The following is a 10,356-nucleotide window of genomic DNA, read 5'->3' as shown; positions in this document are numbered from 1 at the left end:
GACCTTTTCTTCCCTGTCACTTAAAGGAGCCCTTGAAAGGAAGTTGAAATCAAAGGGAACACCCTTCTCTCTTGCTGGCGTTCTCTCCGCCACAGGAAACTGCAGGGCTGCCGTGTAAGGTTGGGAAAGTTGGGCACTGCACAAGGGGGGTGGGCAGAGGGGGCCGAAATCCTACCTGAGCTCATTGACCGAGCTATGCTACCCAGGGAGGAAGGGATGGCATTTTCTGAGTTGTACAAAGATGTCGGATGGGCTCGCTGCAGCCCTAGAGAAGCCGGAGGTATCAACCTGGGTTCTTTCCCTTGTCGCACCTGCAGAGGTATGTGCCAGCTGCACACTGAGGCTGAGCAGGGCAGTCCCACAGGGTGACTGGCGATGGCCAGGGAGCCCCCTCGCTCTCCAGCGTCCCAGTGTGGCACAGTAAGTTCCGCCGTTAGAGAGGCTACCGGTCCTTTGATTGAAGGCTCCCCCTCCTCCTGGCCAGCAGCCTCTGAAGCAGCAGTTCTGCAGTTCGAACGTGCATCCGAATCGCCCAAAGCCTGGGCCACGCACTGCCGGGCCCCTCCCCCAGAGCGTCTGGTGCCCAGCTCCCGAGCAGCCTGGGAATGGGAGTTTCTAACAAGTTCCCGGCGGTGCTGGCACTGTTGGTCTAGGACCACATTCGAGGACTGCTGCTGTCAAATGCAAACACCCTGGAGAAAGGTCGCGATTCACTTGCCCTTGACAGGTTTATCTGCCCCTTTGCTCCTGTCTCAGTTGTTTCCTGTACCGTTGGCAGCATGTATCTGTTGTAATCTTCCACCTCTGCCTCGACATTCTTGCGTCGCCGGCCCCCGAATCACTGAGCAGCCCGGAAAGCCCAGTGTCCGGGTGCAGGTACATCTCTCAAGTCCCCTGCCCCCCCAGCTGTGCCCTCTGCTACGGGGTTGAGAGCAAAGGGCCCGGGTGATCAGCGGGAAGCCAGGTCCCCGACTGCACTGATGCCGAGTGGCGCCCTGGAGGGCCTGGGGCAGGCGGTGCGCAGCAGGCTGAGTTGCTGAGGGTCTCGGTTGCTCCCCGGAGCCTGCCCCTCCTCACCACCTCTGCCGCCCCCAGGAAAGGCTGGCGCGTGGGTACGTTCCCCCAGGGCTCAAGGGGAGAGGAGAGGGCCCTGGGAGCTGGGAGGGCGGGCAGCACCGTTCGCAGGAGGCGGGGGAACCAGGAAACAGCCCTGGCGGGGGCAGCATGCCCGTGGGTTGTTACTCAGTGGCCAACGCAAGGGTGTTACGCTTTGGGACTTTATTCACATCCCCAGAAGGCCCCGTAGGAGGGGCAGGGCCGGCCGACTCCCCACCACACACCCCCTTGTTCCATTCTTCTCTCCCCTGCTGGTGAATGTGATGGCAGCCTTCTCCCTTCCACCTGCACGTCTGTCTCTGTCAAGGGTAGAAAGAAAGAAAACAAGCTTTGCTACAGTAGGAAAGATTTAGGTTAGGTTAGCAGGAAGGATTTGGACATGAAGGGCTCCTTGTCCAGGCCTCAGTTTGCTCATCTGCCAAATGGGGCTATCATGCCTCCGTTGTGAGGACTGAATGAGGTCGAGAACCTCAGAAGATTGCTTTAAGCACATTACCCGTGTCAAGATTTGCTGCTCCCAGCCAATCCTGCTTCCCTGGGGGGCGAGGGAGCTATCTATTTACAATGCCCCCCACCTCACTGTCCTTCCCAGCCGGAAGCCTGCCTGCCCAGCCCTGTCCCAGCTGTCCAATGACCCAGAAGCCCCCAACTCTCCCAGGCCCAGCCCACTGCCCATTGGGTGCCTCATCCCCATAACCAGCTTAGTGGCCCCCATGGGGATGGGGAAGCAGTCAGACCTGACTCTCTTTCCTCTTTCATTTCTGTGGATGCAGCCGCCAGCCCGAGCAGCAGTGGCATGGGCAGCGCCAGCCCAGGCCTGAGCAGCGTGCCCCCTGGCCGCCTCCTGCTGCCCCCCGACACGGCATCGAGGACAGGCTTGGAGAAGGCAGCAGCAGGGGCGGCGGGTCCCGAGAGACGGGACTGGAGCCCCAGCCCGCCTGCCACGCCTGAGCAGGGCCTGTCTGCCTTCTACCTCTCCTACTTTGACATGCTGTACCCTGAGGACAGCAGCTGGGCTGCCAAGGGCCCTGGGGCCAGCACTCGGGAGGGGCGGCCTGAGGAGCCTGAGCAGTGCCCGGTCATTGACAGCCAAGCCCCCGGGGGCAGCCTGGACTTGGTGCCAGGTGGGCTGAGCCTGGAGGAACACTCGCTGGAGCAGGTGCAGTCCATGGTGGTGGGCGAAGTGCTCAAGGACATCGAGACAGCCTGCAAACTGCTCAACATCACCGCAGGTGAGCCCCTGTCCCCACACCCACCTCCGTAAGGGGGCACAGACGGGGCTGACCCCCTCTCGCTGGGGTGGGTTGAGGCACTGCTGGATGGTCTCTGGCCACGTCTAGCCAGCCCCAGGGATGCTGGCACTTCCACACACACAGCCCATAACACACAGCAGCTGCGAGCCTGGGCTGGGAAGGTTTTGACCCATCTCTGTGCCCCAACCATGCCAGCCTACTGTCCCCACTTGGTAGGTGCCGGTTGACATGAATGCAAGCTCTATACCACCTTGCCCACCACCTCCCCTTGCACTCCTTTCCACTCTGCCCTCACTCACTCTGCTCCAGACACACCAGCCTCTTTGCCATTCCCACAACACTTACCACAGGACCTTTGCACCTGCCGCTCCTTCAGCCTAGAAGGCTCTTCCCCCAAATATCGATTTGTCTCACCTCCCTCAGGTCTTGACTCCAGCGGCACCATCTCGATGAGGCCTTCCCTGAGCCCCGCACTGACATTGCTGCCGCGCCCCTACCTCCTGCCCCCTGGACTGCTCCCCCCACAGCACCTCCTGGCATCTGCCATGCTGCACACCTGCCTTACCTACCTTGTTCACTGTCTGCCTCCCCCACCAGAAAGTACACTCCACAGGGCAAGGTTGTCCATCTGTTTCGTGCGTCCATACATCCCCTGTTCTTTGGGAAGCACTCTGAACATAATAGACGCTCAAAACACCGTGGTTGGATGACTCCAACAAGAAGCACTTCTTGAGATGCCAGGCCCTGTTCTAGGACTTGGGGATTGAGTGATCAACACAACACAAAAGTCCCCATGTTCATGGAGCCGGCATTACAGGGAGGGAGACAGATCATAAATAAATATATGTGTCACTGTCTGGTGGGGAGGAGGGCACACACTGGGGCCGGGCACGTGTGTGTCTGCCAGGCCTGGGGCTGCGGCTCTGGAGCTGATGCTACGGGCTGAGGGGCTGTGGGTCCCCTGTCCCTCCATTGTCTCTCCGGCTTCAGGCAGGCCTGCCCCGTTTCCCCGCAGGCTTCAGGCGGGCGTGGGAGCATCCCCGTGTGCGCAGCTTCCACTGGGGGGAGGGGTCTTCACGCATCCCTCAGGCCCAGCCCCTACCCCTGCCCCGCCCCCCCTCCACATCCCCCGTTGGCGTCCCCCCTGGAGGCAGCTCCTGCCAATGACTCAGTCCTCCAGTTCCCCAGTGCCCACGCCAGCCCGCCCTGGGATGTGCTCCACAGGCCTCTTTTCCCACCCTGGCTGGGGGAAGGGCGTGCCCTCTGAACAATGGGGACAGAAACAAATTGCTTTGACCTCGGGGAGAAAAATGAGTTTATTAAATGAGGGCAGCCCATCCCGCGGGTCACCTCGCTGGAGCGCTGGCTGAGACCACGCTGTTCACTTAGAGGCCCCACTGTGACCTACCCGCCAGCCTGGCCCCCGCCTCTGTGCCCCGCCAGGCTCACTCCAGACCAGCGCCCCTCCCCTGGCCTTCGCCGCCGGTAGTTGCCCCATAACCACCCTGTGCCCTGCCGTTTGCTTGTTCAACACGTGTGCACGGAGCTGCTTTGCTCTGCGCCCAGTCCTTTGTTAGGTGTGGAACAAGCAGATGGAGCTCTCTGTGCCTCAGTTTCCTCATCTGTAATATCCGGCAGTGGGGGCAGTTGGGGTTGTAAGACTATGTCCTGGTTAGGTTTTCTCTGGTTCCTAAAGGGGTGTGGGGAGGGCAAGAGGTATCTGGGGGAGAAGCTCAGGTGTTTCTGGCTTCTTGTCACTGACCACTCCAGGGCTAGGGCTCCCCTGAAAAGTCCTTTGGAAGGGCTGCAGGCGTCTGGGAGGCCCCAAGGCCTGTGTGGGTTGGGGGTGCAAGTGCACCAGGCTACCCTGCCCTGAGCCAAGTTCGTTTGTAGGGTCCTGGCTCCTCCCTTTCATCCCCTTCTCTTCTTGGGTACCCATCCCCACAAGTCCCCCAGGGCCCTGCCTGGCCCGTCCATGCTCCAAGGAGCGAATGGTCCCAGGCACAAGGTACCATGGGCGCCCCACCACAGCAGGGAGGGCCACATTCGGGGCAGTGCCTCGAGCAGCCCTGAGCTGACGGGGTGTCCCTTGCTCAGACCCTGTGGACTGGAGCCCTGGCAACGTGCAGAAGTGGCTCCTGTGGACAGAGCACCAGTACCGGCTGCCCCCCGTGGGCAAGGCCTTCCAGGAGCTGGGGGGCAAGGAGCTGTGCGCCATGTCGGAAGAGCAGTTCCGCCAGCGCTCGCCCCTGGGCGGGGACGTGCTGCACGCCCACCTGGACATCTGGAAATCAGGTAGGACATGGCATGGGGAGCAGCCCCTCAGGGCTCTGAGCCAGGGATACCGAGGGGATGGCTAGGCCGGGATGCCAGCCGGGGAGTTGCCCTCCCTTGGCCCCGACCCGGACTCTGCTCTGAATCTCAGCCCCCACTGCAGCTGCCTCCGGGATCCTGGTGAGCTCCCCAGCCCCACCCGCTCCCAGCCCTGGTCAAGGCCACAGAAGGTAGGACAGAGCACAGCCAGGGCACAGGACGTCAGAGCCAAGGGCAGCCACAGATACTGGGAAGTCCTTTTATTCTTTTTAAAATTTTGTTTGGGCCGGGCGCGTGGGTCACGCCTGTAATCCTAGCTCTCTGGGAGGCCGAGGCGGGCGGATTGTTTGAGCTCAGGAATTCGAGACCAGCCTGAGCAAGAGTGAGACCTCATCTCTACTAAAATTAGAAAGAAATTAATCAGACAACAACTAAAAATATATAGAAAAAATTAGCCGGGCATGGTGGCGCATGCCTGTAGTCCCAGCTACTCGGGAGGCTGAGGCAGGAGGATCGCTTGAGCCCAGGAGTTTGAGGTTGCTGTGAGCTAGGATGACGCCACGGCACTCTAGCCCGGGCAAAAGTGAGACTCTGTCTCAAAAAAAAAAAAAAAACAAAAAACAAACCAGAGTGAAAAACAGTATACCATAAACAGTTTCTCCACCCCCTTCCTAACCCCAGCTTCCAATCCTCCCTAGAGGCAACAGCTGTGACCAGTTTCTTGGGTACCTCTCCAGGGAAAGTCTATGCATATTCAAGCAAATATATGTGTGTGGTTTTTACTCCTTTTTTAAATCATAAATAGTGCCCGCGTATCCCGCTGCCCCGCACTCAGCAATCTTGGCTCTGGCTCCCTGTCCAGCCGCCTGTATCTGGCGGCCTACCGGGCGCCACCACGTGCCCTGCGCATAGCCAGGCACTTTGGCGGATGTGGTGCTTGCCCAGCGAGCGTCAAGGGGCCCGAAATGCATAAGGGGACGGGGCCCACTCCTGTGACCTTGTCGGGGCCCAGTGCCCTGCCCCAGCCCAGGCGCCTTGTCAGGGGATGGTCGGTGCCAGACCAAGGCGAGGCCGGTGGTGACCGCCTCCACGCCCCGCTGTCGCGGGCGGTGGGCGAGGGCAGGGGAGAGCTGGAGGGGAGGAGAGCTCGGGGATCCTGCTTCTATTGTGCCAGGCACCGAGGGAGGTGCTGCGCAGACTTCACCAGCTTGAACTCCGAAAGACCTGTGAGGGGCGTCCCGGCCCCATTTTACAGGTGAGCAGGGGGAGGCACAGAGAGCCTCTGAGGCCCCTTCCCGCTCTGACATCCTGAATTTTCTTCCAGGAAGCAGCTGCTTGCAAACAGCTTGCCTTCCCAGCTTGGCAGGAGGCAGGGGGCCACAGGGGAACCCCCAGCCGCAGAGGGGCCCTGCAGCCCCATGGTCCCACCCAAATGCCCTCCCTCCTGCACCCTCGGGCCTCTCATGCGTCCCCAACCTCCTCTCCTTGCCCCGCAGCGGCCTGGATGAAAGAGCGGACCTCGCCGGGCGCGATCGACTACTGTGGTGAGCCGGGGAAGGGGCTGCGGGGGGCAGGGAGCTGCCGTGCAGCAGCAGGGGGTGGCCGCGGGCCCCACTCACCGCCCCTCCCTGGCCGCCAGCCTCCACCAGCGAGGACAGCTGGGCCGACAGCGAGGTGGACTCGTCCTGCTCCGGGCAGCCCATCCACCTGTGGCAGTTCCTCAAGGAGCTGCTGCTCAAGCCCCACAGCTACGGCCGCTTCATTCGCTGGCTCAACAAGGAGAAGGGTGAGCGGGCGCCCGCGGGCGCCGTCGGGGAGGGGACGCCAGCAGGCCCTGGGCACGGGGAGGTGGGGGCAGGAGGAGAGGCGAGGCTGCCCCCGCCTTTGCCCTGAGGGCCAAACATGCCACTCTCGTGGGACTGCCCCGTCTGTGTGCAGTGTGTGTCTACATCTGTCTCCCGGCCAGACGCTGTCACGCTGGGGACCCTCAGCGCCACACGGTGCCTGGAAGGTAGTAGGGGCTAAAAACTGCTGGCTGAGAGTGGGACAGAGTCTGCCTCGAAACACCATAGCTTCGCTGGAAGGACCAATGGTGTCCACCAGAAATACAATGCGAGCCGCACATGTAGTGTTAAAGTTTCTAGTAGCCACATTAAAACATTTTAAAAAACAGGTGAATTAAATTTTAATTATACATTCATCTAATCCAATATTATAAATTATGATGTCAACATATAATTAATATGAAAAATTATTAATGTTGATAATTATAATTAATTATAAATTATTTTACTAAGTCTTAGAAATCTAGTGTGTAATTTATACTTCTAACACATCTCAATTTAGGCTAAGCCACATTTCAAGTGTTTGAGAGTCACATGTGGCTAGTGGCTACTGTATTGGACAGTGCAGGACTTGGGGTGTGTGTGTGTGTGTGTGTGTGTGTGTGTGTGTGTGTGTTGGAAAAGGCTAAGAGCCAAGAAACCTGGGTCCTTCCTGCCATAGTAGCTGTGGGTACCTGGACCTCAGTCTTCTTATCTGTAAAATGGGCTAGATTCATTCACCCGGCAGACCTTCATTGAACACCAACTCTGATTCCACACTCACTCAGCCAAGTTTCCGGAGAATTCTAGTGTCCTGAAGGTTTGGGGAGGGCTCGGCAACACTCCAGCCTTGAGGGGCCTGCAGCGTTGGGAGAAATAGCAGTGAAATGAGCTGGTGTGTGGAGCATTTCAGGGCTCTGATGGGGTGATGGGGCAGGAAGGAGGGGATTAGCTGTGTCTGGTCCAGAAGGACCCCATGGAGGAGGGATAGTTAGATGGGGGTGGCGGAGGAGATGTTCCTACACAAGTTGGGGTGGCCCCAGTGTGCATTTGGGACTGAGAGTGAGCCAGTCTTTGGGGACAGTCCCACGATGGAGTTCTAGAACAGGGAGATCAGGGAGGGCCCTGTGGTCTGGAAAGCTTCCTGGAAGGGGCATGCGGGCCCGGGCCTGGGTGGGAGGGTTTAGGGTGAGAATGGAGGGTGTTGGTGATGCAATCACTTGTCCCAAGGGGCACTGCCTCAGGTTCCACTCTAAGCGTTTTCTGAAACAACTCAGCAACCCATGGTGGTCACGACAACGCCCTCTTACAGACAGAAAAAGGAGCCTCAGACAGGCTCTGAAGGGAGCGAATGGCAGAGCCAGGACCCAAGCCCAGTTGGCCCGGCCCCAAATCCAGTCTCCTTCCACCACCTCATATTTATTAATCAGGCCGGAAAGGGCTGCGTGGGCTGAAATGTCTGAGAATGGCAAAGAGGTCGTTTCAGGCTTGGAGCTACAAGGGCACAGGTGGTGGGTGTGAGGGTTGATCTTGCCAAATGAGCCGCGGGCACTGCCGGGAGCTGCACAGGGCTTTGGATTAGGACGTGCAAACCGCACAGTAGGAACCGAGGCTGGCAAGGGCCAGGCCCGCAGGGCCCCAAAGAACCCACTAGGTACACAGGTCCCCCTGCACCAGGACGTTTGTGACTCCAGAGTATTCTCTGCCATTTATCGGGGCACGTGGCACACGCTCCACACACATTGCTTTAGCCCTCGCCGCGGCCATGGGCGTAGGTCCCCACAGCCTGGCCCTGCCTCAGCAGAGGGCGGTCTTGGCACTGCCTCCTTTGGCTCCCAGGAGACTGACCTGATGGTCTGGGTCCTTCTCCCTCCTGCCGCGCCACTTGCACCACTGGCTCTCTCTGCGCCCTCCTGCTCCCCCAGGCATCTTCAAAATCGAGGACTCCGCCCAGGTGGCCCGGCTCTGGGGCATCCGCAAGAACCGTCCTGCCATGAACTACGACAAGCTGAGCCGCTCCATCCGCCAGTATTACAAGAAGGGCATCATCCGGAAGCCCGACATCTCCCAGCGCCTGGTCTACCAGTTCGTGCACCCCATCTGAGGCTGCCGCAGGGCCCCAGGCCCCCCGCTGGCCTGCCCCTGCCTTGGCTGGACCCTGAGCTGGGGCAGAAAGGGGTAGTCAGCGGCATTCTGGAGTCAAGGTCGGGGAGGGGGCGGCCACCGCCCTCAGGGGTATAAGTAGGCTCTCTGGGGCCCAGGGACCCCGGGGTGGGGTGCTTCCGCCTCAGACCTGAATGCTCACATGTCCAGTCTTCTGGAGGGTGGAGGGAGGAAGGGCGGTTTCAGGTGTTCGCCGCTCTCTAGGGAAGGACCTCCCTCTGACAGCCTGTGACCCGGAATTGCCAGAGCAGAGCCTGCAGAATGGCAGTGACTTGGCCAAGGCCACTTGCAGTCCAGGGCTCTCTCTGCTGCACCCCCCACCTCCCATTGTGCACCACGCCTGGCATGGTGCTAGGAGACGTCTGCACCTTCGAGTTGGGGACCCAGGGGTGCCTCCAGGAATGGATAATAAAGATATTAGAGAACTGACTCATCCCCAGTGTTTGTGCAGTGAATGGCACAGCCCGCAGGCCATCAATGGTCAAGAGCGGTTATGGTCACAGGAGCCTGGGATGGTCAAGGGAGGCTTCCTGGAGGAGGCAGCATTCAGCTGAGCCTAAAAGGAAAGAGATAATTGATTGGTAGAAGCATGTGGGAGAGAGGCAGTGAGTCCTCAAAGCCCAGGAGGGGCTAGAACAGCCACCCCATCCTCCCCACCCTGGTTTGGGCCGAGAGGAGGGAGGCAGGGCTGGGACTGAGGAGGGTCTACACATAGGACTGGAGAGGGGAAGGTGTCCTCCGCATACTCTTGCTCTGCTGTGGAGCAGGGCTTTGTGCCTGGGGGTGGCCAGAGCCCTGTCTCTGCTCAGCCAACTAAAGGAGCTAGACTACACCGAGGGGCGTGGGAGGGGGTGGGCGCTTCAGTCCCCTGGCGGGACACTGGCTTTGCAACAAACAGGGTGGGAGAGAGGTTAGCTCGTTTGCGGTTTCTCCTGAAGACCTCAGAGCGCCACCTGAGAAGCGGTGAGCCCGGCGCGACGGGTGCGACGGGGAGAGAGTGTGCAGCAGCGTCTGTGCGTGTGCTGGGGACACGGGCCCCGCCGCTCACTCAGCTTCCTCACACTTGTTCGCCCAAGCGTGTGTCCTGCGGGCCTGCGATGTGGCAGGTACTTCCGCTGTTTTGTCACTGACCTTCCCAACGAAACTATGAGGTAGGGGTTACTCCCCCATTTTGCAGATGATGAAACCGAGGTTCAGGGTGGTTAAGTGACTTGCTCACGGTCACACAGCTGATTAACAGCAGAACCAGAACCTGAACCCACACCTGTCTCTCCCCGGGACAGGCCCTCTGCCCCGCCACGCCTCTCGCTTCCTGATTGGTCAGCACCATCCCGCTCTCTGACCCTCACCCTCTGAGGCCTGGCTTCCAGCCAGCGCCACCCACACCACGAAGGGTTAAATGCTGTCTGCACTGCTGCCTCTGCCCCCAGCAATCTTATTGTCTTCAGAAGAACGTTTGTCCTGGCAGTGAGCAAACAGCACCTTGGCATCTGTTAGCTGGCATTGGACTGGGAGGAGGACAGGGCCCTGCCGCGGGCCTGTGCCTCGCTGGGCCCTGCCGTCTCCCACCCCTGGGAGGGGGCAGACTGGGACCCTGGCCAGAGCAGGCTCTGCTCTGCTGAACTGGTTTTGTCTCCAGCCAGCGGGCTGTCCTTGGAGCCACTTGCTTGTGCATCCCCAGCTGGGCC

The 10,356-nt window shown here is 59.9% G+C and overlaps 1 protein-coding gene across 2 annotated transcripts; it reads left to right on the top strand.

Annotated features, from left to right (window-relative positions):
- The first annotated feature begins 1,912 nt into the window (after positions 1-1,912).
- Positions 1,913-8,609, top strand: SPDEF (SAM pointed domain containing ETS transcription factor). 2 transcript variants are annotated; one of them, XM_012646597.1, is made up of 5 exons: positions 1,913-2,348; positions 4,467-4,664; positions 6,179-6,226; positions 6,322-6,468; positions 8,431-8,609. In XM_012646597.1, exons 1-5 carry the CDS (start codon positions 1,913-1,915, stop codon positions 8,607-8,609), a joined length of 1,008 nt encoding a protein of 335 aa, XP_012502051.1. The 2 variants fall into 2 exon arrangements, with proteins under 2 accessions (XP_012502051.1, XP_012502052.1); XM_012646598.1 differs by lacking the exon at positions 6,179-6,226.
- Positions 8,610-10,356: the final 1,747 nt, after the last annotated feature.

This window comes from Propithecus coquereli, unplaced genomic scaffold (assembly GCF_000956105.1).
Source record: "Propithecus coquereli isolate 6110/MARCELLA unplaced genomic scaffold, Pcoq_1.0 Scaffold248, whole genome shotgun sequence".
Lineage (NCBI taxonomy): Eukaryota > Metazoa > Chordata > Mammalia > Primates > Indriidae > Propithecus > Propithecus coquereli.
This window is presented reverse-complemented; position numbering and strand designations above follow the sequence as displayed.